This window comes from Emiliania huxleyi (assembly GCF_000372725.1).
Source record: "Emiliania huxleyi CCMP1516 unplaced genomic scaffold EMIHUscaffold_87, whole genome shotgun sequence".
NCBI classification, from domain to species: domain Eukaryota; phylum Haptophyta; order Isochrysidales; family Noelaerhabdaceae; genus Emiliania; species Emiliania huxleyi.
This window is the reverse complement of record NW_005195508.1, coordinates 62949-88313: the sequence shown is the minus strand read 5'-3', so window position 1 is coordinate 88313 and position 25365 is coordinate 62949. Positions and strand designations below refer to the sequence as shown.

The window sequence follows — 25365 nt, the reverse complement described above, 5'->3', positions numbered from 1 at the left end:
GTGGGGGGCGGAGCCGGTGGAGAGGGTTGGCTAGACCAGCAGCTGTGGGTGGCGAGGTCCGAGCTCGGGCGGTCAGAGCTCGATGTAGTCTGGCTCTTCGTCCATGAGGATGTCCTCGAGGCCGACTTCCACGGGCGGCGGGAAGATGACCAGCGCCCGCGGGGGTGAGCGAGGGAGGGGGTGAGGTCTGGGGGAGGGGCGGGAGGGGGAGAGGGGGGGACCGTGGCGCGGCCCCCGCCGCCGGCACCTGGCGCAGCTCGCACGAGGCGTCCGGGTCTGGCTCCGAGTCCGGGGTCGGAGTCGGCGAGGCGGCGGCGGGCGCGGCGGCGCCGTCGGGCGCGGTGAAGAGCAGCGTGTTCTGCTGCCGCACGCCCGGCAGGATGTCCTCTGGAACCTGCATAGTCGCGCGGCCGTCGAGCTGGATCACGTTGGCGGAGATGACGCCGCGCGAGTGCATCGAGAGGCAGAGCGAGCCGCCGTTGGAGTCGCGGATCGTGTTGCCGGTCACGCGCGAGGCGCCGCCGCGGCCGATGGCGATGCCCGCCATCTGGTTGGCGAAGATCTCGTTGTCCTTGACGAGGCCCTGCCCGTTTTCGCAGACGAGGACGCCGGAGTCGCGACCGTCGTGGATGCGGTTGGAGAGGACGAGGGGCTCGCCGTCCTTGAGGATAGCGACGCCGGCGCGGCGGTTCGCGAAGATGTCGTTCGCCTGGCGTGGGATCCGGAAGCGTGTGTGGCGGAGGGGCGTGGGGTGGGCTGTGGCGAGGGAGGAGGGCGGGAGGAGGGCGGGAGGAGGGCGGGAGGAGGGCGGGAGGAGGGCGGGAGGAGGGCGCGATGGCACGCGGACGGGTCGGCGGGTGTGGGGTTGGGTGTGGGCGGCGTCGTGCGCCTCGACGCGCCCGCGGCCCTTTTCGGACACGAGGACGCCCGAGTCGAGGCCGGCGTGGATCTTGTTGGAGCGGACCTGCCGGCGCAAGAAGAAGGCGGGGTGACTTAGGAGGTGGGGATGGCTTAGGGGGGGTGGGGGAGGCGAGGGCGAGGGCTGGCTGCCACCTGGGGGTCTGCGCAAGAGAGGATGGCGACGCCGGCGCGGCCGTTGTGCGAGATCTCGTTGTCCTCGACGACGCCCTTGCCGTAGTCGCACACGAGCACCCCCACCCCCTTGCCGCGCGAGATGTGGTTGTGCAGCACGTACGCGTTTGTCGACAGGCCCTGCACCACAACGCAGTGGCCCGTCTGGGAGGAGACGACGCACTCCTCGAGCACGAGGGTCGCGCCCCCCTTGGCGATCACCGCGCCCGACATGGCCGGCGCCGCGTGCCGCGACTGCTGCTGGATCGTCAGCTTGGCGACGCGGCAAGGGATGCGGCTCGACGCCTCGACTGCGGGGCCGTTCACTCCGACGAGGACGACGCTGCCGGCGGGGTCCTCGCCGACGAGCTCGACGGGCTGCGGCGCGCGGAGGAGGGTCGGAGTCGGACGTGCGGGAGGCGGGGCGGGAGGCTGGGGAGTGGGGGAGGGGCGGCGCTCGCCTTGTCAATCGCGAGCCGCTCCTCGTACCGCCCGCTCCTAATCAGCACGCGGTCGTAGGGCTTGGCGCAGCGGAGCGCGGCGGAGATGGTCGGAAAGGAGCCGGGCTCGCGGCCCGACCCGTCCACCACGAGCACCTCCGCCTTGGGCGGGTGCGCTTGCGGAAGCGACGCGATGACCTTGAGTGCAAAGCGGCGCAGCTTCTGCGGCGCCCGCACCGAGCAGAGCCGAGCCGCAGCCTGCAGCGGCAGCGGCGCGCTGGCGCCGACCGTCCCGGGGGCGCAGTCCGGCAGCGTCTTCCACCGGCGGCTCCACGTCGACCGCCGCTTGAACTCGACCTTGAATGATGAAGGGTGGCCGAGTGCGTTGTGTCTGCATGACTGCAGGAACGCCTGCCGCCAGACGTCCTCGTCGATCAACGCGCGCACGGCGCGGCTCGTCGCCTCCAGGGAGGCCAGCTCGCGCGGGCCGAGGCCGGGCTGCTTGAAGACGAGCTGCTGGATGTCCGCGGGAAGCTGAAGCAACATCAAGTGGCGCTGATGACCAGTGCACCCCAGGTGATAGTGTCATCAACACCTGCCGCCTGTTTTTTCTTCTTTTTTGTTTTTCTTTTTATCCCGAGTCCCCAAACGCACGATTCGCGCACGACGCGCATGATCCACACGCTCACTCCGCCCCGCGCTCCGCCCCGACTTTTCGCCTTCAGGCATCCACCTCGACGGCTCGACCCGACTCGACTCGCTCGAGCAGCAGCCACGCGGTCGGCGGCTCCGCTGCGGCGGGCTCCGCTGCGGCCGCCCTGGCGAGTACAGACCACGCCTGCTATTCACAGCACAAGCCCTCGCCGGGGGGCTCGAGCATGCGCAGCGAAAAGCCGGGGGGCTCCTTTTTCCAGACGGATGCCCCCCTGTGAAAAAGTGAGGCGCGGTCTGTACTCGCCAGGGGGGCGGGGGGGTGATTCGAGGTAGACCTCATCGAGCGTGGTTTCAGGTTTCTTTTCCCGCGGGCCTACTGCCTCCGGCTGTTTGCGGCGTTCGGCCTGCTGCGCGCTGCGATGGCGAAGAACTCGCTCGTCTCGTCACACCCAAGAGCTTATCTGTCGAGACGTGAGGCGCTTGCGCCCAGGAGGGGAGGGCGCATGCGAACGACGCTGCTAGATAGACAGAGATACCTTTCGCCTTTCGGGGCCCAGAGATACATGTAGCATGTGCATGTGCATGGAACACTTCTTTCTGATGCCATGCGTGACCTAGTAGTGTCCCCAGCTATGGGCGTGTCCACGTTGGAGCCAGGTGTGTGGTGTGGACGCGAGAATAGCTCCGCCGTTTTCATGGAGCAGAAAACATCGGGGGCACGGGACGCGGTACAAACGGGGCACAAACGCCAGGCTATAAACACGGGGAGGCACGTGTACCACTAACCGCCGAAGCTTGGAGAAGTATTATGGTTCTGTGCAAGATTGGGCGTCTTCTGCCGCAGTCCCTTTGATGGGCGGCCCCTGGGTGGGGGCCACCTCGAACCCCAAGCCAGAGTTTTTACAGGGATTGGTGGACTAACGTTAACACACGGTGTTCAAACGTTAACAGTTAACACGCACAGCCGTAGAGGTGTTCAAACGTGTTAACACCGCCCCTCGGGAGTAGTAGTAGAACACGTCCACACTAGGATTGCATGGGTCTCTGGGCCGGCGCGGGGCCCCCCGGAGGCACCGTGCGCCGCGCCGCAGTGCGGAAACGGGGCTCCGGCGCTCAGTGGTTACGGTTGGTTAGAGGGCAGATTTGGAGAGATCTCGAGGAGTACATACAGATAGACCCTCCAACCATCAGAAAACTCCGACCTGATCGGTCGTACTGACCGCCGACAGATCACTCCAGACAGCAGACAGGCCGACGTCTGCACGCGGCCGGCCGGGCGAGAGGCTTGACACGATCCGACCCTGCGACCCTGACGCTGCTGCTCTAGCTATCAGCCATGCACTGCTGACTGCTGCCACAATGTGCGACCTGTGCTGGCCCACTTGGCGGCCTTCCCGGTCAGTGGTGAGGCGCAGTTCAGAGCTGTCGATCGGCGCGATGCCGCACTGGTCCCACATTGGTGACACGAGACCACCAAGTTTGCCGGTCCAAGAGAGAGGCACCGGCGCTGTCCTGAGAAGGTGCGTGGTCCCTCTTGACTGCCCATGCGCGCGAGGCTGTGTAGGCATAGCCTCGAGAGTGCCAGCAGCCAATCCGAGGTGACGCGCATTGCGCCAGAAGCGTGCACGCAGCTGGAAGGACACCTTCCTACTGGCCGTACGATCAGGTCGTCACTGAATGCTTGATACTAAGGCCGCGAGCTATGCAGGTGATCAATTGTGCATCATGGCACGGTCAGCAGCGCCGACAGGCTGTCGCAAGGCGTGATAGCATGGCCGCAAGTACGCCGAATTCCCATGAAAACAAGTAAAAAATCGCGAAAAAGAAAAAACTCCAAAAAAATCGGCGCCTGCGGTGGGCCAGGGGACCCCATCTCCCCCGCATGGACACCCTCTGGGGCCCCCGCGCCGGCCCAGAGGCATGGGTGTGTGTGGGCGAGCGTGTGTGTGAGCGTGGTTTCAGTTTTCTTTTTCCGTGCGAGGGAGTTTTGTTGTAAAAGTCTTTTTCCGCGCCAGTCCCGTGCCCAGTGTTGTGCGAGGGAGCTTTGTAATAAACTTCTTTTTCCGTGCGCCGGCGGCAACAGATTTCTCGGCGTTCGCCTCTCGCCCTGCTGCAGCATCCGTTCCCATCTCTGGCTGCCGTTCGCCGAGCGCCTCCTCAAAGCATGCGAGAATCTCGTCGCTCTGAAGGTCAGTCTCGAGCACGTCGTCAGCAGCGCGGATGCTCGCCCGCAGGGCCGCCGTCCGTCGGTCGAGGTCTCGTATTTGTTCTGGCAGCGTCGGCGCCGGCCTGCTCCCGCGCTGGCCACGCATCATGCTGCGCTTCGCGAGCAATCGCGTAACGGGAGGCTCGCTGGCTTTTTGTGGCTTTTTGGACGGCTTTTTTGGATTCTCCCGCCCTCCCACTCCTCTCTTGGATTTTTTTTGGTGAATCGTGTCTGTGCTTGTTCGTCTTGTGGTCCGGGGTTGTGTTTTTGTGAAAGAGCGAGTTCTTTTCGCGAACGTACTCCCAAGCGCGCCTTGGTCTTTTCCAGTCGATTTATCTTCTTTTCAGAGCACATTGTGAATGAGCTTGCCTGCGGCGAGGGCGGTCGAGTGCACGGAGCTAAGTGCCTCGCCGTCCTCGCGGGAGTCGTTTAGGCGGCTCCCGTGGTGTAACCTGTGTTAGTGCCAGTGCGCGCCAGAAAGAAAGAAAGAAAACGGAAAACCCCAAGGGAGGGATGGGAGAACGGCACGCCGCCACCACACAGGGATTTTAAGGAGAGGGGTGTGGTGCGCTAGCCGTCGCCCGTGCGTAAAATTCTTTTTCGAGACGCGCCGCAAGCACTCGGCACACCTCGAGACGCTCTGCGTGCCCGCCCGATGACGGCCCTCGACCGCGCCCTCTTCTCCATCTCGCTGCAGCTCATCGCGCTGCGCATTCCCGCGCGCAAGTGCAACGCCTTCATGCAGGCGCTCCAGGGCCACGTCCTGCAGCGGCCGAAGCTCAAGCCCATCCAACCCGACGGCGAGCAGGCGTGCCGTCGCCGCGCAACGCTTGCGGCTGCACCTCTTCCAGCTCCCCCACGTGCGCGTGCGTGCGCTGACCCACGGCCGTGCGGCAGACAGCCGCGGCCCTGGGACCGACTCGCCTCTCCGCCTCTTGCCGTCTGCGTCACCCGCCTCCACTCCTCCCGCCCCAGGCGCCCTGCACGACGCGGCTGCTGCTGCTCGACGAGGGGATCGACGACCTGCAGCTGACCAAGCTGCCCGACGAGCTGAGGGACTACGTCGCTGCAGAGGGCGGCGAACCCGTCCGCCACTCGGTCACAATCGGGTGCGACGGCTTCAGCGCCGAGCTGGTGCGGGGAGGGCCCTTCAGGAACCCTCCAGGAACCCTCTCGGAGCCCTCCTCCAGGTACGACAAGTTCAGCGCCGAGCAAGTGCTTCGGCGGCTGCTGCCCGAGGGGATGGAGGTGCCCAGCGCCTTTGAGCAGGTGGTGGCGCGGCATGAAGCTGCGTTGTATCTCGGCTGTACCTCGGCTCTGTCTATCTCGCCGAGACACGGCTGTGACTCGGCTGTATCTCGGCGGTATCTCGAGCAGGTGGGGCACGTGGCGCACATGAACTTGCGCGAGGAGCATCTGCCGTACAAGGCGCTGATTGGAGAGGTGCGTGGTGACGACCAGGGCGGGCGGCTCGATCTCGGCTCGATCTCGGCCGTATCTCGGCCGTATCTCGCGCAACAGGTGCTCCTCGATAAGAACCCTCGGCTGCGCTCGGTCGTCAACAAGGCCGACTCCCTCCCACGTCCGCCCTCGCGTCACGAGTATTAGCCACTCGTTGAGCAGTACTGGCGGAGCTGTAGGTCGAGTCCATCTCGAACGATAAATAAATAAATAGAGCAGTCATCTGTAGGTCGAGTCCATCTCGAACGATAAATAAATAAATAGAGCAGTCATCTGCAGGTCGAGTCCATCTCGAACGAGTTTCGCGTCTTCCCGATGGAGGCAATCGCAGGAGGAGAGACCGGTGGACTGAGACTCAGTCCATGGCTCATTCCTCCCCCCCCCCCCCCCCCCCCGATGGAGGTCATCGCCGGCGACGAGGACCTCGAGACGACGGTGCGCGAGGCGGGGCGCCTGTGGCTCGGATTGCTCGGTCCCTTTCCTCACCACCGGGGTGGCTGCATTGGTGAGGTGCGCGAGAACGGCGCCACTTTCGCCCTCGACTACCGCGAGGTGCTGCAAGCCGCCGCTGTAGCTCCTCGGCGTGGCCGGCTCGCCTCAGTGCAGCGTGCCGTGCTACACCAGGTGTACTGGAACTCGCGGCTGGAGCGAGAGCACCGGCGTACAGCCTGCGAGTCTCCCCCTCGGCCAGCCGCGTCTTCCCACCTCGTCACACCTCCAGCTGTGAAGCGCAGGCGGATCGTCGAGCTACTTCGGCCTGGCGAGGTGTGTGCCGCATGCTCGCCCCAGCAGCTAACGATGAGTGAGTGAGCAGCTCTAACCCAGCGGCTGGCTGGCGAGGTGGTTTGCGACATGATGGCCGGCATCGGCCCCTTTGCCGTCCCCGCCGCCCTCAAGGGAAACCGCGTCTACGCAAACGACTTCGAGCCTAGAAGCGGGATATCTCCCCCATATCTCCCGCATACCCCCCCCATCTCTCGAGCCTAGAAGCGGGAGACAGAGACGCGTGTGTTCAAACTACCCCCCCGGGGAGACACGAACGCAGCTGCACTCGGCTCTGCTCGGCCGTACTCACGCGGTGCTCCGAGTACTCTGCACGACGCCGTCTCACACACCCTCACCTCTGGCGTCTTCACACTGCAGGACCTCAACCCGCAGTCAGCAAAGTGGCTGCGCACAAACGTGCTGCGGAACAAGGTCAGGCTGCAACCTCGGCCGCGCCGCACCACGGCCGCACCTCGGCCGCACCTCGGCCGCACCTCGGCCGCGCCACGGCCGCACCTCGGCCGCACCTCGGCAGCATCCCGCCAGGTTGGGCCACGCGTCCGCGTCTCAAACAGCGACGCGCGCGCCTTTCTCCGCCAGCTGCTCGCGCCGCCGCAAGGCGCGACGGGCGAACCGGCGGCAGCGGCGGGCGAACCGGCGGCGGAGGCGGCAGGAGGGGCGGAGGCGGCGACGTCGGCTGCAGAGGGGGCTGGGGAGGCGCCGACGCTGGCGTTTGGGCCCTTCAGCCACATCCTGATGAACCTCCCCGCTTCGGCGCTCGAGTTTCTCGACGCGCTGGTGGGCGCTTTCGACGCGGAGACGTGGCACGCGCCGCTGCCGCGCGTGCACTGCTACTGCTTCTCCAAGGTTGCTCTCTGACACACCTCCACGCCACCCCACGTTACACACTTTCACACCGCACTCCTCCCTTTGCCGGCGCCTCTGCCGCTGCTCCTCTAATGATTGAACGAACGGACGGACTCACTCTCGCCTCGGCCCTGCTGCGCCTCCCAGGAGACCGCGGCGCCCGAGGCGGACGTGATTCGGCGTTGCTCGCGCTCGCCCCGCCGCCGGCAGGGGCGGTCGAGGCTGAGCCGAGATTGCGCCGAGATCGTAGGCGGGCGGAGGAGGTGCTGGGCTGCTCGATCCCCGGCGCCGAGGCGACGGTCGTGCGCGACGTCGCACCGAACAAGCGCATACCCCCCCCCCCCCCCTCTTCCTGGTCACGGCGCGAGAGGGGCCGTTTCCCGAGAGAGCCTCGTCTGTCTGCTGGTAGGCTGATGCTGTGTGTCTCTTTCGTCGTCCCGGAGGCGGTGGCATGGCGTGGGGAGGGCGGCGCCGCGGCGGCAAGCGTGCGCGATGGCGGCGGCGAGGGCGGCGAGGGCGGCGAGGGCGGCGAGGGCGGCGAGGGCAGCAAGCGACAGAAGATCTAGAGCTGGGCGGGAGGAGCGGCGAGCGAGTCGCCGGAGCCATTGACGTGCATCGCTGGATGGTGCGACTGTGACTGTGCGCTGCGACATGATCGCCAGTCCCGTGCCGTGCCCAGTCCCAGTGTTGTGCGAGGAGCTGCTTTTGCCTTTTGTTTGAACTCTTCTGAGGTTTTGCTCGCCCCGCCTTGGTGGCATCGCCATGTCTCATGCACGACGACCGCGTTGACGCGCCCCTCAGTCACCCCTCCGTGTGTGTGCTCCGAGTCCGACGGCATACGGCTCTCTTCGAGTCTGTGAGAGAGAGAGAGTATCTGGCATGTTGTGCGAGTATATGGGCCAAAAGCGTCGAAAATGTCCCAAAAAGCGTGTCTCAGTTTGTTGCAGCTCCGCAACCAGCGCGGGCTGCCGGGACGCACCGCGAGCTGGATACACGCACTCCCTGGGTCCCAGGGAGTGCGTGTATCCAACTGGAGTGAGTAGGCTCGACGCCGCGCTCGCTGTGGGGCTGCAACAAAGTCGCCGCCGAGCGTGCCATCGAAGGCGTCCCGTCGGAGGTGATGGAGTGTGAGACCTGAGGCTGCGGAGGTGACGCCTGAGGTACCGGCCGGTGTACGGCGACTCAGCCGGCGACCGCCACGGGCTCAGACGAGACTTGTCGACGCGTTCCGGCTCAGCTTCACCGTGGTCATCGGGCGTCTGTCGACGTCAGGACCACCCATACAGCTCGCGGGTTTGAGGTCGCAAGAGCCAAGATGGTGGCGTTTGGACATCCCAACCATCACACAAGACAGCCTGTAGGTGATGGCGGGACGGCGCAGTGTTTGTGGCACTCGGCAGTAGGCACCCGCGGCACAGCCCCGCAGTCGGCTCTCGCGGGCTGCGGAACCGGCCCCAGAAGGGGACGGTCCGGGCAAGTGTGGCAGCTCCTGCGCTAGTATGGGCACCCTCTATCACAACACTACTGATCCTGGCCATTAGAGCTGCCAGGGATAGCGTCAGGAGCTGGTAGGAGTCAAAACCCCTCATATTTGAGACATCGTGGCCCATAAGCCATATACTCGCACAACGAGCCATCTCTAGGTCTCTAGAGGGGGTGTGTGGAATCCTCTACGACACGGCCACGACACTCGACACGCGCGTGGGCGCGCACGAGCCACGACGAGAGAAGTGTGATCGAGTTTTGTTCTTCGGAGAGAGAGAAGGAGTGATCTGACATGCTAGACGAGACACCGCCGCCCACGGAGAGCGCCCCTCACGCGACCCCACGCTTCGCTCCACGCGCCCCCACGACCCGGGCGCGCTTCGCGTACAGAGCCAAAGGACAAGCGGGGAAGTGAATCTCTCTTACTGACGCCCAGGCTCTCGCGCCTGCGCGGTGGCAGCCGGCCCGTCCCTCTCGCGCCGTCTTCCCCCCGCTAGCACAGGCTCGCCCCTCACGACCCTCCCGCAGTTGCCCATCCACAAGATAATGACGAGACGCCCCCGCGCGACCTCCTCGCGCCCCAGCGCCCATGGCGCGGAGGCGCTCCGCGGGGAGATGCGCGATGCGGGGGGCCGGCAGTCTCGCTCCGAATAAAACGCGGCGCGCCTCTCGGCGCCCCTCACAGCTTCGCCGTGGCCATCTCGACGGCGGCCTTGCAGCCGTCGTACATGCCGACGCTCGCGTTGGTGAGGATCGAGTCGTTCATCTGCGTGAGCGCGTCGGGCGACTTCGCAAAGATGTCGAGGTAGCGCACGACGTCCGACACCTCGCGCAGCTCCTGCGTCCCGTCCCCGACCTCGGAGGCGCGCAGCGCAGAGTAGAACTCGTGGTCGCCCACGCGGCGGAGCATCAGCTTTGGCACCTGTTCACAGCTCGAGGTGTGAGCTGTTCACACCTCGTGGTCGCCCACGCGGCGGAGCATCAGCTTTGGCACCGGGTAGAAGGCGAGCTCACCCGGCTTGCACGCGAGCACGTCCGAGACGCGGCACAGGATGTCGGTGGTGGCGACGGCCGGGAAGTAGACGTTGAAAGCGAAGATAGTGACGGCGCGCTCCGGCTCGAGGCCGGAGGACATGCGGCCGCAAAAGTCGTGCACGCCTTGCAGCGTGTCGACGAGCGTGTAGCGGATGCCGAGGTCGTCGAGGCAGTTGGCGAAGGCCTCGTGCATGTGGGTGTGGTCGCCTACAGGGAGGTTCCAGGAACGGTCTAGGAAAGGTCTAGGAAAGGCGTCGTGCATTGTGGGTGTGGTCGCCCGCGTTGAGCAGCAGCTGCGCGCTGCCGCGCGCGATGCGCTCCGCCATCGCCCGGATCAGCTCGCACACGAATGTCTTCTGCGCGCCCGCGCCGCCGACCGAGCAGAGGACACGCGTCGGCTTGCGCGCGGCGGCGCGGGCCTTGCGTGCATTGCAGTCGGACTTGATGTTGACGACGAGCTCCCTCGGGATCCAGTGGCCTATTCATTCGCCATCGTGGAAGAGTGGGCAGCTGCTGGCTGGGGTGCGGCCTCCCTCGGGTGGGTGCGGTGGCCGACGATCTTGAGGTCCTTAGGGTCGACGCCCATCTGCAGGAACTCGTGGTACATGGTCGGGCCCTGGATCAGGTTGATCGCGCCGGGGACGATGTGGAAGGCCTGCGCGTGGGATGGCGACCACGAGGGGTCAGCCGTCGGGAGGGGTCGGCGACGTCAGCGCTGTGGAGTGCCTGCGCGTGGTTGGCAAGCACAAGGCTAGAATGACAGTGTGATGGTACAGTGGGCTGCCTGCGCGTGGTTGTCAAACACGAGGTTGATGACGCGCCTGCGCGAGGCGGGCTCGCTGTGAGCAGCCTTGAGCAGCCGACGGCGCGGCGCGAGGCGGGCGGCCGAGGGCCGCACGTGAAGCCGGCGGCGACGGCCGAGAGGCCGACATACGGGAAGCAGGAGATGATCGGCGTGTCTCGCGGGAAGGCTGCCGTGAGCGTGCGGAAGTGCGCCGAGACGACCGCGAACTGGCGCGCGAGGTTGGCCGTCGCCCCGTTGGCCATGAGGTAGCCAAACACGAGCTCGATGGCGCGGAACTCGGCCTGGCGGGACGGGCGGCGGCGGCGGCGGCGGGCGTCGAGTGAGTCGGGGAGGCGCCGAGCGGTGGCGCGGGGAGGCGGTTGTGGTGCGGCCTGGATGCGCGAGATCTGCGAGTAGAAGTGGTCCATCGTCTTGATGAGGGACGCCTCCTCCGAGTCGAGGTTGAGCAGGTCGTGGAAGTACCTGCGCGCAAGCCGGAGAGTACTCGCTCACGGCGCCCCGCCGCGGCGCCGCCTCGGAGGCGAGGCGCGCACGTCTTCTTGTCCATGCCGAGCGCCCACGACGTTGTGGCGTAAGCGATGCGGTGGTGGCCATAGCCCATCCGGATGGTGCCCACCACGACGCCGCCCAGCGGCTGCAGGCTGGTGGCCGCCTTGTTGGCGCCCTCGCGCCATGTCGTCATCAGGCCGGGCACGTGCGGCGAGGCCTCCTCGGCGAGCGGCAGCGGCGCCGTCGCAGGCACCATGCTCCCGACGTTTATGTAGTACACGCAAACCACCTTGAGCTTCGAGAGCCAGTCCGGCTTGCCGTGGATGTCGTCAATCGCCAAATTCGCGCTCTTGATCAGCCGAGCGTACGCCGCGGTGACGCCTTCGACGAGGATGGCGTGGAGCAAGGCCTGCACGATGGCGACCACCTCGCCGAGCTGGGCGGCGCCCGGGAACATGCTTAGCCAGATTAGTTAGCCAGATTAGTAGAGCGGGAAGAGGTAGCGCAATGGTCGTCCCCGTCGGCCGACGGATTCATTCACAGCCTTGTATCGATCGTCGATCGCACGGATTTTCAGTGTATGTACTTTTAGCTTACTGGGAGAAAAGAGAGAGGGGGTTGTGTTCTCTAGGCCCCTAAGGGCCCTACGCGCGGCGTGAGAGCTCGGAAGCGAGCTCTCAGTGTATGTAGCTCTTACGAACATACCCGTAGGTGAACTGCTGACAGGGTTTGCGATGAGGAGCGATCCGAACGTGGTATTCGGGTGATTAGATCACTACCGCCTGTAAGGTGCCTATTAGAGAATGACGTGTGAGTGTTAGAGTTGTTTGCCTAGATGGGCTTCCAGTATCGGACCTTCAAGACATGCGCTTTTGGCCGGTGGCCTCCTCGGACATGGTACCTCCGGTGAGATAGTGGCTGCCAGTTCGAGACTGGGGCCGATCGAACTTGAGTTGTTCGGAGGAGGAATCCGGCCAGCACGGGTACAAAGAGGGGTACTACCCGGAGAATCCCCAGCTGCGGAAACGTAGTGTCGCTCAAGAGGTGCGATACTGCGGGGGAGTGTAAGGTGCCTATATGGGCTTCCAGTATCGGACCTTCAAGATGACATGCGCTTTTGGCCGGTGGCCTCCTCGGACACCGCCGAAGCGCAAGCGCTTGGAGCAAGGGAACTGCCACGTATGGGATTTTGTTGAAAAATAATTTTTAAACAACCCGCCACAACGACCCCTGGAATTGCGACTCGCCGCTTTCCTCCCGCTGTGATTCTGTGTGAGCTCTGTGTCTTGTCTGCCAACAATACACCTAAACACAACAAGTGCTAAAGAAAGAAAGAAAGAAAACAGACAACAAGGGAGGGATAAGAAAGAAAGAAAGAAAGAAAACACACACGCCAAACGAGGGATGGGACGAGGACAGGGTCCCCACCTGCACGAGCAGGATTTTGGAAGGACGATCAGGGGGATGACAGGTGGGGCTCTCCTGCTCCTGACAAGGGACACGACAGGCTCGCAGCGCGGTGCGCGGGGTGGACTCCCACATCCACTGGCGGTCTCATCTCAGTCTAGCGACCTGCCTCCAGCTTGTCGCTGGCAGTCTCTCCTACCACAGGCACACTGACACAGGGGTGGCAAAAGAAAGAAAGAAAGAAAACAGACAACCCAAGGGAGGGATGGGAGGACGGCACGCCGCCACCACACAGGGATTTTAAGGAGAGGTGTGTGGTGCGCTATCCGTCGCCCACCCTAGGGAGTCTGCCTCTTCCTATCTCTCTTCGCAGTCTCTCGCCGATTCTCGCTGCAACCTTCATGCCACCTCGCGGTCGTCCCACCATCGTCGTTCTCTCCCTTGTCACTTCCTCCTCTGTCGCGTCGTTCTCTTCTGCCTCGTCCTGCGACGCCGCCGCCTGCCGGTCCCTTGTTCTCGCGGCTTCTTTCGACTGTGCAAAAAAAGAAAGAAAGAAAACAGACAACCCAAGGGAGGGATGGGAGGACGGCACGCCGCCACCACACAGGGATTTTAAGGAGAGGAGTGTGATGCGCTAGCCGTCGCCCACCCTAGGGAGTCTGCCTCTTCCTATCTCTTTTCGCAGTCTCTCGCCGATTCTCGCTGCAACCTTCATGCCACCTCGCGGCCGTCCCACTCTCGTCGTTCTCTCCCTTGTCACTTCCTCCTCTGTCGCGTCATTCTCTTCTGCCTCGTCCTGCGCCGCCGCCGCCTGCCGTTCCCTTGTTCTCTCGGCTTCTTTCGCCTGTGCAGGGATGGGACAACTCGTCTACCAAATTCTTTTCCGTGCTGCCCCCGGCCAGCCCATGTTTCGCCGCGCTTTGCTGCTGCGGCACTCAGGGCGCTTGCTGAGCAGCGAGGCGCGGGCGCTCACCCTCGAGCAGGCGATGACCTCCTCGCACCTCATCCTGAGCGAGCTCGAGTCGCCGCAAATGGTGCAGGCGATGCAGGGCGCGGCGTCGCAGGGCGACCGGCTGCAAAAGTGGCAGACGGCCAACGCGGTGCTGATCCAGGCGACGCTGCGCACGCTGCCGCAGGTCGGCTTCTCCGCCGACGCCGCCGGGCTGCACGCCTACACCGAGGCGTTTGCGGCGCAGGCGCGGAGCCCGCAGCCCGAGGTTCGCAGCGCGCTTGCCGGCGTCAACGTCTCCAAGTGGCGCACGCTGCTGCGGCACGCCTTCGGCTGCGACCCGGCGCCGCCGATCGAGCGGAGCGCCGCGCGCGCGCTGGCGATCGACATGGTCGACGCGCTGCAGGACGAGGCGCTGCTCGCCGAGGTGGCGGGCAGCAGGGAGGGGCTCGGCTCGCGGCTCTCGGACCAGGAGCACCAGCTGCTGGTGGCGCGCGCGGTGGTCAACGTGCAGGCGGAGGTGATGGCCAAGCACGGCTTCGAGGGCGACGCCGGCTTCGCGCAGGCGCAGGTCTGCCTGATGGAGCACGCGCACGACGCCGTCGTCACCGCCTCGGTCGCCGCGGCGACGACCTCGCTCTACGCGCGCGCGGGCATCAACCTGCAGGAGACGTTTCGGCAGGCCACCGGCGCGTGAGAGAGGACGCGCCGGCGGCGCGGTGGGCGAGGCCGAGGGGCGCTGGCGGTGCCCGCGCCGCGCGCGATCATCGGCTTATTTTTTGACTCCTGTCCGCCGGATCCATGCCCAGAGCCCAGCTTCTAGAGAAGAGGCAAAGCCAGGCACCGCGCAAAACCTTTTAAAACGCACCCGGGACGTTCACAGCTATGCAAACCACACGAGGGACGTCCGAAATTCGGCGCACAATGCTCATTCCGACGCCCGCCACATGACGCCCACCGCAGCCGCGTTGGTCGGCGCGCGCCGCCGCCGACCATCACCACCGACCGACAGCTCGCACGGCCGTGCGGTGAGCAAAAATTTGGGTCGCTGCGCGCCTGCCGGATGCTCTGCGACGTCTGGACGCTCGCCAGAAACGCCAGGAAGCTTGCCTTCCACCCCTGGGCCCGAGGGCGAACGGCAGTGGTCGGCAGCCTCTGCGACGCTCCGATCGGCTCCTCGACCTCATCGCTTGCGACGAGCCAGCATGGCTCGTCGCTCGACGGCAGCCTGCTCAGTATGCTCTTGGCATTCTGTACAGCCTCGCCAGGCTCTCTGAGACGGCCTGCAGGGCCGGCGCGGACCGCCTCGGGCGCGATGGCCCTCCTCAGTACCTACCTCTTTGATGCCTGTCGGCTCTCCAATCTCGTCGCCGGCGGCAGGCCCGCATGGCGCGCTGCTCGATGGCAGCCTGCTCAGTACGCCTTGGACAGTGACTTCTGCCTCGCTGCTCTTACTGCAGCCGCCTCCGGGACCGGCGCCGGCCGCCACGCCTCGCCAGTGCTGTCTACGCCTGCGACACGCGTGTCGGCTCGCCGCCCGCGTCGCCCGCGGCGGGCCCGCATGGCTCGCCGCTCGTCGGGAGCGTTCCCAGCAGGCTGTGCAGGGCAATCTGCCTCACTCAGGGCGCCGCCGCCGCTGCGCGGGGCCGCCACCGGCGCCGCTGCCGTGAACACTGCCGCCGTGTACGTCACCATCGCCTCTCTTCGTCGCCGATCTCGCCGACGCCGCTCGCCGCTCGCCGCCGCCCTGCCCTGCCCTGCCCTGCCCTCGCACAAACAAACAAACACACACACACATACACATACAGACACACATACAGACACACAAAACACACCCTGCCCCAACCTCGAGCGCCCCGCGCCTCCCGCCTCACGCCCTGCGCCTCACGCCGCGCGTCCCACGCACGCCCCGCGCCCCGCGCCCCCACGCCCCTCACCTCGCGCCTCACGCCTCCCTCCCCACCCTCTCAGAGGCATTTCTCCTCCCTGCTGCTCGCCGACTCCTCCTTCCCCCGCATGATCGACGACTACCCGTCCTTTGGCGACTCCTCCCTCTTCGGCGCCAACGCCCACTACCCGTTCGGCCCGGTGAGGGGCAGGAGCGGAGCCATTCCAACGGCTGGGAAATTTTCTGAACGGCCGTGCATGCGCCTGCATGCCGGACAACTAAGAAGGTCCCTCGCTCCTGCTCCTCTCTCGGAAGACGCGCGCCGGCCTGGGGGATTCGCTTGCGATCCCGCTCCAGCCAGAGGCCGCGTGAGGCGTGTGGGACGGTGCACGCTGGGGCTTGGCCCCAAGTGCGCTGGCCTCGCGTCTCGAGGGGAGGGCGGCTCGTAACTGAGGTCCGCCGTCAGAGACAGTCGTCCTCCCCTCAACCCGACGAGAGTGGGCGGGCAGTCCCCGTGGCTGCAGTCGCGCTTCCGAGCCGACTCCGCCCCTCTCTCCACCCGGCCATTCCAACGGCCAGGCCGCTCGCTTAAGGCTGATTGGCTAGACGAGCGGCCTACCTCCAATGGGGCTGTCTGGGAACGCGTGGATCCGGCCCGCCCCCCGGCGGGTTACGGTTTAGCGCTGACAGTCACCCCATGGGCAGTCTGGATCACGGGGGATGACATCCTGCCTACCGGCGCGCCGGGAGGAGGTGGGTGCTCCGCCGCCGGACCGCCCCCTCCATCACCCTCGCCCAGGGATCTACAACGCTGTCTCAAGGTCCGACAGGTTCGGCACCGGGCACCGCCTCGGTATACAAAATGCGCCTGCGGGCGGACCCTCAATGGATCACAGATCACACGGTGTAATCACGATCGGATTTGCTGTCTGTTTTCGTGCTCTTTGCTTACGTCTCACCTTCTAGACCACCACGCACCGCGAGCGGCATGAAGGTGACCGCCTCCGAGTTCATCGCCCAGTCGCTCGTCGACGCAGGCGTGCGAACCGTTTACGGTGGCCACGGCGGCGCGCTCGTCCCGCTCGTCAACGCTGTCGTCGACCACCCGGAGCTTCTGTGGGTGTGCACTCGCAACGAGGCGAACGCGTCGCTCATGGCGGCGGCCGACGCCAAGCTGCGGCTCGGGCTCGCCGCTTGCATAGCGACCAGCGGGCCGGGCGCCTCCAACCTCGTCACCGGCCTCCTCGACGCGCACCTCGACCGCGTGCCGCTCATCGCAATCACGGGCACCAAGCCGCGCAGCGACCTGGCGCACTCCGAGTTCCAGGACATCGACCAGTCGCGCCTCTTCGCGGCGGGCGGACTCAGCTACTCAGTCACGGTCTCCGACCCGCTGCAGCTCGTGGCGGTGATGCGCGACGCTGTCGCGACGGCGCTCACGCACCACTGCTGCGTTCACGTCGGTGTGCCCGTCGACATCCAGGGCGCGCTGCTCTCTGCGCCCGAGCACCTCTGCTCCGCCAACCCGGCCGAGATGAAGCGGCGCGTCGAGGCGCAGATTGGCGACCCGGACGACATCGCCGGCATCGCAGAGCTGCTCGCCTCGGGCAAGGAGCGAGAGCCTTCTTCTTCGCGCTCGGCCTGATTGAGTTGTCAATGAGAGGCGACCGGTTGTGACTGACAGGAGCGAGTCGTCTTCGCGGTCGGCCTCGCCGCGCGCCAGGACTGGGAGGCGATTGATTCTGCGGCTCGCCGAGATGACTATTCATTAAGTGCTAATCAACTATTAATTTAGGACGGGGAGGCGATTCTGAGGCTCGCCGAGATGACTGCGTCTCCGGCGCACCTCGCCTCCACCTCGGCTGCGCCTCCCCCCCCCCCTCCCGCTCCTCGGCTGCACCTCGGCCGCACAGCACGACTGCACCCTCTCCACCCGCCTCTACTCCAACCGCCCTACTCCAAGGTGGTGACGAGACTCGACGCCAAGGGCGCGATCGACGAGTCACACCCGCTCGCGCTCGGCGTCGTCGGCGTGCACGGCAAGCCGCCTGTGAACAGCGTCTCTTCACACCTCCTGCTCTGAACAGGCGTCGTCGGCGTGCACGGCAAGCCAGGCCTCGCGGCGGCGGCCAAGGTGATCTCGACGTCGACGCTGGTGGTCTCCTTCGGCGTCTCGGACCTGACGGTGCTCCTCTGTGACCAGCACGGGCTGCAGGAAGCGCGCGGGTGGGCCCCGCCTCCGCGACGCGTCCGCGACGCGTCCACGCCACCCCCCCCACCCCCCACAGGTGCGGCCGATGGTGGAGGTCGTCACCGACGTGCTCGGCTCGTCGACTCGCTTCCGCGCGCTGCACACCCTCGTCGCCAACCCGACCAAGGCGTGCGAGCAGCTCATGGCCAAGCTGGCGCAGCTCCCCCCTCCGCCGCCAGCCGGGGACGAGGCGACGCCTTGGCACCGGCTGAGCGGCTACGTGAGCTCGGTGGCGGGGCGCCTCTCCGACGGCGCGCGGGGAAGCCACGTGTCGGGCCACCCGCCGCCGGGCCGCGACTCGGCCGCCGCGCGCGAGATGGCGGGCGTGGCGGCGGAGGCGCAGGCAGCGAGGCTCTCTGCTTGCGGGAGCCCTCGAGGAGTCCTCTTGGCCTCTCGCCGCGTAGGCGCAGGCGGCGCGCCTCTCGGACGCCACCAGCGGGAGGCACTCGCACTGCCACCCGGGGCTGCTGCTCAAGATGCTAAGCCCGCGCCTCTCCGCCCGCGACGTGGTCTGCGTCGACACGGGAGATATCACGCTCTGGGCCTCCATCTCGCTCCGCCTCACGCGCCGCTCGGTCGTGCTGTCCTCGGAGCGGCTCGGGACGATGGGGTACGGGCTGTGCGCCGGGATCGCGGCGTCGATCGAGCGCGGAGGCGACGCGAGGGCGATCGTCATCGTCGGCGACGGCGGCTTCCAGATGACGCTCAACGAGCTCGGCGCCGCGACCCAGCAGTGCGGCGTGTCCGGGACATGTCCGGGACATGTCCTTGACGTGCGCGCGGCGCGGTCCCGTAGGCACCGCGATCCAGCACGGGTGCAGGCTCCTCCTCCTCGTGATCGACAACGGCCTGCTCGGCCGCGTCGAGCACGGCTTCAAGAACGCAAAGGGCTGCGAGATCACCGGTTGCGATTGGGTCGCGTTGGCGCGCGCGTACGGCGCCGACGGCATGCACGTGGCCCGAGACAGCGAGATCGAGGCCGCCCTCGACGCTGGCCTGAGTGCGAAGGGCGTCTTCGTCCTCGCGGCGCGGTGCGACCCGGCGCTCAGGGCCGAGATGGCAAAGACCTCGGACGGCATCATGCCGCCGTGGCTCGAGCCGCCAGGCAACCACGTGGAGTCAGGCTGAAGGGGCCTGACCACGGCAGGAAGGGACTGCGTTCCACGCGCACCGGTTTGTACAGGGGAGGCGTGATCGTGTGGTGGGCATTCTCCGTTCTTTCTGAGGGGGGTGAAGGTGTGTCTCGGTGCTTTGGCTTGCGCGTCGTTTTGTGGTGGGTTATGTGCCGTCGCGCAGAGCACACGCGACCGAGAGCGCAGATCCAACTTCGAAGTGGTGGACTGGTGTCACAGCGGTACTCTCTCTTCGGTACTTGTAAAGCCGTAGAGACCTGCCTATGCGCCCTGAAGGCAAAGCCGAAATCACACTCTGCGAGACGTTAGTAACTAAACAGAGGCGCGAGGGGTCTGCCCCCCACCCTCCGCAAGGAGTCCTAGCGTGGTAAAGGTAAGCTCCCGGACGGGGCACGAGCTACGTCGGCGGCTCACTCCGCGCTCCGCCATCATTGCAGGCCAAAGCCCTTCGCGTTGTGAATGGCGATGCCCAGCCGGTCGCGCATCTTGCCACGACTGGTGTAGGCGGGCATCGCGAGAAGGTTAAAGCAGGTGTGCGAGTGCGGCAGTGCCATCGAGTCTGGGCCTGACTTTTGCAGGATCAGCTTGAGCTTGCCGAGCCCGCCCACGGGCGCGCGGTCGCAACCCGTCGCGAAAGCCAGAAGGGCGCGCTTCTCGTCTGTCGAGTAGGCGTGCACAACCTCCCAAAAGTGCTTCACCGTCACATCCGTCTCCCGAAAGCCGTCGTACCTGGTGTTCGCCTGCACCCAGGCACGTGCCGCTGGAGGGAGGCCGGGAGGGGGCGAGGGGGCGAGGGGGCGAGCGGGGCGAGCCTGCAGAGCCGCAAAGTCGAGGTGCGGCGTGCCGCAGACCAGCTCCTCCAGCTCCTCCGGCGAGAGGAAGGAGAGCGCCGGCCCGTCGCACAGCGTGAGCAGCCCGCGCCGGAAGGCGTCAAAGGCGGGCCGGACCCCGGTGAGCAGGATGTGCTCCACCACCAAGCGGACGTACTCCTCGCGGCTCTCGTTGGTCACAGGCCGGTCGGCACCGCCAGGCAACAACTCCACAGTCTTTGGCTCGCCGCACGCTGTGGCCGCGACGGTGAAGGTGGCCATGAAGGTGACCTCGACGTCGCCGTCGAACTCGAGCAGCTGGGCCAGCCCGCGCGCGAGCTCGGGGTCGACCTGTTTCAGCGACTCGAGCGAGGCGGAGGGCTCGCCGAGGACCTGGCTGAAGAGCAGCGTCGGCACCTTGAGATCGAGGATGATGCCTAGGGCCAGGGCCAGGGCCAGGGTCAGGGCGAGGGCGAGGGCCAGGGGTGTGGAGCCTGTCGAGGAGGAGGACGGTGCCGTTGTGAATGGCGAGGCCGACGACGAGGCCGACGAGCAAGTAGTCCGCCGCGCCCTCCTGCGCGAGGCTGTCCCTTGAGAACCAGAAGCAGCGCACCTCCTCGTTCCACACGAAGAGCCCGTACCCTCCCGTGAAGAGCGCCTCGATGAGCAGCTGGAAGAGCTCCTTCCGGAGACCGCCCTCGTCGATGCCCTCCTCGCCGACAAAGACCACGCGCAGCGGCTTGAGCAGCGAGAGAGGCGTGTTGCCCGCGAGGCTCTCCAGAGCGTCCTCGACGAGGCTCGCGCGCCGGACGCGCAGCACCAGAAACGGCGCCGCCGCATCCGCGGCAGCCACCTGCCCACCGGCAGAGGTGTGAAGATGCGCCGTGCACAGCCTCGCGACCGCGCTCCAAAGCAGCCACGTCGGCGGGGAGCCAGGCCAGCGCGCCGCGCTTTGCGCCGATGCCCAGCCGCGGCTGCGGCCCAAAGAGCGAGTGGCGAAGCGCGACCTGCTGGCTGTGCTGCATGCGCAGCGCAGCCTCCAGCTGCAGCAGCTTGCCCTTGGCCGCTACCGAGAAGAGCCACGGCTGCGAGCAGAAGGTAAAGCCGGCCTCGCCCTGCGCCCAAGCCGCGTAGTCTCGCTGCAGCCCGGACGGGCCGGTCTGCTGGTGTGTGCCGTTGGGAAGCTGCTGCGTCGGGACGGCGCACAGCCGCTCCGACAGGGCCGCGCAGCGAAACTCGGCCGCGGGGACGGCGGGCAACCCGCGCGCGGCGGCGAGCGCAGACGCGTCTCGCGCGAGCGAGAGTGTGCCGACGACGGGCGCCACTCGCTCTGTGAGGGCGGCGAGGGACCCGCCGCGGCAGAAGAGCCGCTCGAGCAGCTCTCGGAGCGGGCGGACGACGCGCCCGCCGAGCACCTCGTTCGGCGCCGCCGAGAGGAGCTCCGCCGCCCGGCGCGAGGCCGGCGGCGAGAGGGAGGCGAGCCTAGGAAGTGAGTGTCTAGGGAGTGTCTAGGAAGTGTGTAGGAAGTGTCTAGGCGGCGAGAGGTAGGCGAGCCGGCCCGCGAGGGTCAGCGCGTGCGCCTCCTCGCTCGAGTGGGAGAGGAGCGGGTTCTGGAGCAGCGCCTGTGCAACATGTCTCGGACATGTCGCGCGCGTGTCCTGGACATGGCCGGAGCGCGGTTCCGGAGGAGCGCCAGCAGCGCGACCGTCTGCGCGCCCTGCGCCGCCTCGATCTCGCCGCCGAGGTGCGAGAGCAGGCGCGGGATGGAGGCGCGCAGGGCCGCAACCACGGGAGGCGCAGCCTCGTACGTGCGCATCAGCGTCACGTACGTCGCCTCGAGCGCCGCGGGGTCGTACGACCCGTCCGCCGCGCCGAAGCACGCGGCCAGCAGCGCCGGCGACGCGAAGACAGCGCCCACCCGCTCGGCGAGCTCGCCCCACCGGCGGCCGTCTGCGAGGCAGAGGGCAGACCCGGCGGAGAGGGCGGGAGGCTGCGGCGGCCCAAGCTCGCCCGCCGCCTGCCCGACGAGGACAGCGCTGCCTAGGAAGTGAGTGTCTAGGAAGTGTCTAGGAAGTGTCTAGGAAGTGTCGCCCGACGAGGACAGCGCTGCCGTAGCCGCCCGCAGCGACGCAGCGAGGCGCGATGCCGAGCGGCAGGGGCAGCCGCTCCGCGTGTGGCCGCTCCAGCGCAGCTCCGGCCCCGAGCTGGCCGTAGTCGCCGACGCCCCACGAGTAGACGGCGGCGTCGCCTCCGCCGCAGAGCGCGAGGCCGTGCGAGCGGCCGGCCGCCACGGCGGTGCAGCTGGCCGGCAGCTCGAGCAGCTGCGGCGTGGCGGTGCCAGACGGAGCGGCGCCCGCGGCCGAGCTGAGCGCCTCTGCGGAGAGAGCGCGCCTCCGCGGCGAGGGGGGCTCGCCTCCGCCCTCGCCCCTCGCCCCGCCGCCGCCGCCTCGCGGCTGGACGCCCTTGCCCCAGCAGTAGACGCTCCCGTCCTCGAGCAGCGCCATCGCCCAGTCGGAGCCGGACGCGGCGGCCACAGCGCGGCGGCCGCGCAGCGCAGGCACCGCACGGGGTGTGGGCAGGCCGCGCGCCTCCGAGCCGGCCAGGAGCGGGAGGCCGAGCGCGCCTGCGGGACGCGCGTTGTGGGCGCGTCGTGGGCGTGAGCTAGGAGCGGGAGGCCGAACGGTGCGCGTGTCGTGGGCGTGTGGTGGGCGTGTGGTGGCGTGTGGTGGGCGTGTGGTGGGCGTGTGGTGGCGTGTGGTGGGCGTGTGGTGGGCGTGTGGTGGGCGTGAGCTAGGAGCGGGAGGCCGAACGCACCGTGACGGCGCGATCCCCACGCGTAGACGTCGCCTGCAATCGAGACTGCGACGGCGTGCCTCTCTCCGGCCGCGACGGAGCGCATTGGCGTTGCGGAGAGCGAGGCGAGCCGTGTCGGGGCGGCCCTGCCCTCAAAGTCGCCGACGCCTGCGGAGTGGCAACACTCGTCAGGGCCGCGACCCCCGCGAGGCGTGTGTGCGGCGGTGCGGTGCCGAGCTCCCCGTGCACGTTGGAGCCGCAGCCCCAGAGCACCGCCTCGCGGTCGATCAAGATCGTGAAGGCGCCGCCGCAAGACACGTCCGCCACAGCGCCGAGGTGGACGAGGCGAGGCCTGCGGACGTCGAGCGCGCCTCCGTCGCCGTGGCCGCCCTGGCCGTGGTCGTTGGCGCCAAAGGTGAGCAGCTCGCCGTCCGAGGTGACGACGGCTGAGTGCTGCGCGCCCGCGGCGACGGTCGCGACCGCCTTGGTATTGAGCGCCTCGATCCGGAGCGGCGACGTGATCTGCTCCGGGCTGTGCACTCCGCACTGGCCGCAATAGTTGTCGCCGACCGAAAAGACGGTGCCCTCATCCGAGAGCAGCAGTGCGTGGCTCAGGCTGAGCGACACGCGAGCGACACGCACGCCGGGAAGCAGCAGCGGCACCGGACTAAGCAGCGCGTCGCAGACCGGCCCGCCGAGGAGCTGGCCAGACTCGTTCGCGCCGCAGACAAAAACCTCGGCTGGCGGCTCGCGCGGCTGCGGGTCTTCTTCCATCCGTGATGAAAAATGCCCGAGACTGGTAAAGCCAAAGAAAAGAAAATTGAGAATAACGAACCGCAAGACCAACAGCTAGTCGGCGCCACTTTTGGGGCCGATGATTGCCATACCGCCGCTCTCTCCGCGCGCCCGGGCGCCAGCCGCAGCTGCCCTCCTCCTCCTCTCGCTCGCCCTCCTCTCCGTGTCATTTCGCGCGTGGCCGCCTCTGCTGCAAGGAGGAGACGGCCGGGCAAACAGCACCCGCGCCCGCCTCTTCGACGCTGGATTCCTGTTCGCCAAGACGGATGTCAAAACGAACGTCAAGACTACCGTCGGAGTCGGCGACAAGCCCGCCCAGCTCGCACTGGAGTATGCAAAGTCTGTCAGCGGAAAGGCGCACGGAAAGGGGCAGGGCAGGAGGCGGCCGGCCTGGCGGCGGCAGAAGGGCTACTCATACGGCGCGGCAGCTGCGTCCTATTATTCTGCGGGCTCTTACGGCGCCGGCTACTACGATGGAGGCTCCCGGCTCGGAGTCCGCGCAGTGCCGCCTCCTGAGAAGGAGCGAGGCCTCGCGGCGACCTCCAGCGCGGCGACCTCCAGCGCAGCGCGGCGACCTCCAGCCGACTCTGCTTTGGCCTCCGCCGACGCTGCGGCCGCGACCGACGCGTCCGGCGCCGCTGCTCGCGACTTTGACGGTTTCTTCACGCTGATGGAGGTCAAGGTCGAGACGAACGTGCCAGTCACCGTCGGCGTGGGCGACAAGGCGGCTGCCGCTGCCATCGCCTCTGCCTCCAAGGAGAGCGGAGGGGTGACCGCAGACCTCACAGACAGCTCGCCCCAGGAGTACGAATACTCCTACTTCTACTCCTACGGCGGGGCCCGCCCCGTCGGCGGAGGCCGCTTTGCCAGCGGCGGCGGCGGAGGACGCTTCGGCGGCGGAGGACGCTTCGGCGGCGCCGCCGCCGCCAAGCAGTGGGGGCCGCACCGTGCTTCAAAGCCGCCGCCGCCGCCCCCCGCGCCTCCGCCGCCTCCTCCGTCGCCGCCATCGCCCCCGACGGGCTTTGGGGATGACGGCTTGCGCCTGGCCGAGGCGGAGTGGGCGACGGCAACGCCCGCCCCGAAGTCGGCGCACAGCCAGCCCGTCCGAGAAGCGGCTGCCAAGGCGCCGTCGGGTGGCGGCGGCGGCGGCGGCGGCGGCGGCCCACTAGGCTGGTTCGATTCCTACAAGCCGCCCGTCAGCGTGAGCGTGGCGCCCAAGATCGCCTTCACCGGCTCCTCGAAGACCTGCTCGTGCAACGCCTGCGACGGGACGCCCTGCTCGCCCGGCGCTGGCAACAGCGCGCACCGCTGCAGCCGGTGCGGCCCGTCCACCCCGGCGTGCTACGGCGATTCCTCCTCGCCGGCGGGCCGCGGCGCTTGCTTCTTTGTCGGAGAGCCCAATCTGGAGGGCGGCCTCTGCGACTGCCCCTAGCGCGACCCGGCACGGAGGGCGCGCGCGAGAGTGTCCCTGTGCCGCGGAGAGAGAGAGAGACAGCCGAGAGAGAGAGGGAGGGAGACTGAGTTTATGACCAGTGCACATTAGCCAGTGTGGGGTTCCTCTCCACGGATAAGGCCAAGAAAAACTAAAAACTGACAAGAGGAATGGGAAGGGGGGGAAAGAAAAGGCGGGATCTCGGAGGGAATCTGCTCTCCGTTGCAGACCGAAAAACTCAAGACTGCCCGCCGCCGGGTTTCGCAACTTATTAGGCAATTGCTTGGCCTGTGTGGGGCGTCGGCGACTTCGACATCGCAGCGTGATTTGGCCGCGCAAGGCCTACTGCTTTGGCGAAGCGGGCGCGCGACCCGTCATCGATGCTCCCCCTCCTCGCGCTTGGGATCGGGGCGACGGCGGCACTGCTGCCTCCGCCGCTGCCGCCATCATTACTGCCATGCTTGGCGCAGCCACCCTCACCCCCCGCCTCCTCCGATTCCATCTGCGACTTCGTTTTGGGCTGTCCAGTTCATTGGATGGGCGCAAACGACGGCTGTGACTGTGAGCCCAACACCGGCGGGGTCCCTGAACCCTGTTCTGCGGACACTGACTGCCAAGGATATGTCGCAA

At 67.0% G+C, this 25365-nt stretch overlaps 8 protein-coding genes across 8 annotated transcripts; 4 read left to right on the top strand and 4 right to left on the bottom strand.

The window, feature by feature from the left end:
- Positions 1-72: 72 nt before the first annotated feature.
- EMIHUDRAFT_453548 (hypothetical protein) lies at positions 73-2071 on the bottom strand (the record flags this gene model as incomplete). Its single annotated transcript, XM_005758280.1, has 5 exons — positions 1533-2071; positions 1054-1449; positions 896-964; positions 395-709; positions 73-114 (listed from the first exon to the last, which is right to left on the bottom strand). Exons 1-5 carry the CDS (start codon positions 2055-2057, stop codon positions 73-75), a joined length of 1347 nt encoding a protein of 448 aa, XP_005758337.1. The 5' UTR covers positions 2058-2071.
- Positions 2072-4123: 2052 nt separating this feature from the next.
- On the bottom strand, positions 4124-4725 carry EMIHUDRAFT_219597 (hypothetical protein; the record flags this gene model as incomplete). Its single annotated transcript, XM_005758279.1, has 2 exons — positions 4124-4563; positions 4668-4725. 2 exons carry the CDS (start codon positions 4723-4725, stop codon positions 4124-4126), a joined length of 498 nt encoding a protein of 165 aa, XP_005758336.1.
- Positions 4726-5026: 301 nt separating this feature from the next.
- On the top strand, positions 5027-7476 carry EMIHUDRAFT_107054 (hypothetical protein; the record flags this gene model as incomplete). Its single annotated transcript, XM_005758278.1, has 7 exons — positions 5027-5131; positions 5347-5480; positions 5562-5640; positions 5749-5814; positions 6235-6384; positions 6976-7029; positions 7264-7476. 7 exons carry the CDS (start codon positions 5027-5029, stop codon positions 7474-7476), a joined length of 801 nt encoding a protein of 266 aa, XP_005758335.1.
- Positions 7477-10226: 2750 nt separating this feature from the next.
- Positions 10227-11792, bottom strand: EMIHUDRAFT_453547 (hypothetical protein; the record flags this gene model as incomplete). Its single annotated transcript, XM_005758277.1, has 5 exons — positions 11323-11792; positions 11161-11251; positions 10883-11070; positions 10759-10805; positions 10227-10462 (listed from the first exon to the last, which is right to left on the bottom strand). Exons 1-5 carry the CDS (start codon positions 11733-11735, stop codon positions 10227-10229), a joined length of 975 nt encoding a protein of 324 aa, XP_005758334.1. The 5' UTR covers positions 11736-11792.
- A 1798-nt stretch (positions 11793-13590) lies between these two features.
- Positions 13591-17167, top strand: EMIHUDRAFT_107052 (carboxylyase; the record flags this gene model as incomplete). The annotated part of the gene is made up of 3 exons (XM_005758276.1): positions 13591-14327; positions 15608-15722; positions 16517-17167. 3 exons carry the CDS (start codon positions 13591-13593, stop codon positions 17165-17167), a joined length of 1503 nt encoding a protein of 500 aa, XP_005758333.1.
- Positions 17168-18378: 1211 nt separating this feature from the next.
- On the top strand, positions 18379-18901 carry EMIHUDRAFT_312361 (hypothetical protein; the record flags this gene model as incomplete). Its single annotated transcript, XM_005758275.1, has 2 exons — positions 18379-18526; positions 18570-18901. The coding sequence occupies 2 exons, from the start codon at positions 18379-18381 to the stop codon at positions 18899-18901; spliced, it is 480 nt and encodes a 159-aa protein (XP_005758332.1).
- Positions 18902-19334: 433 nt separating this feature from the next.
- On the bottom strand, positions 19335-23098 carry EMIHUDRAFT_107051 (putative ubiquitin protein ligase; the record flags this gene model as incomplete). The annotated part of the gene is made up of 7 exons (XM_005758274.1): positions 19335-20132; positions 20227-20568; positions 20636-21197; positions 21380-21732; positions 21818-22338; positions 22530-22676; positions 23056-23098. The coding sequence occupies 7 exons, from the start codon at positions 23096-23098 to the stop codon at positions 19335-19337; spliced, it is 2766 nt and encodes a 921-aa protein (XP_005758331.1).
- Positions 23099-23382: 284 nt separating this feature from the next.
- On the top strand, positions 23383-24735 carry EMIHUDRAFT_107050 (hypothetical protein; the record flags this gene model as incomplete). Its single annotated transcript, XM_005758273.1, has 1 exon — positions 23383-24735. The coding sequence occupies one exon, from the start codon at positions 23383-23385 to the stop codon at positions 24733-24735; it is 1353 nt and encodes a 450-aa protein (XP_005758330.1).
- Between the last annotated feature and the right edge of the window lie 630 nt (positions 24736-25365).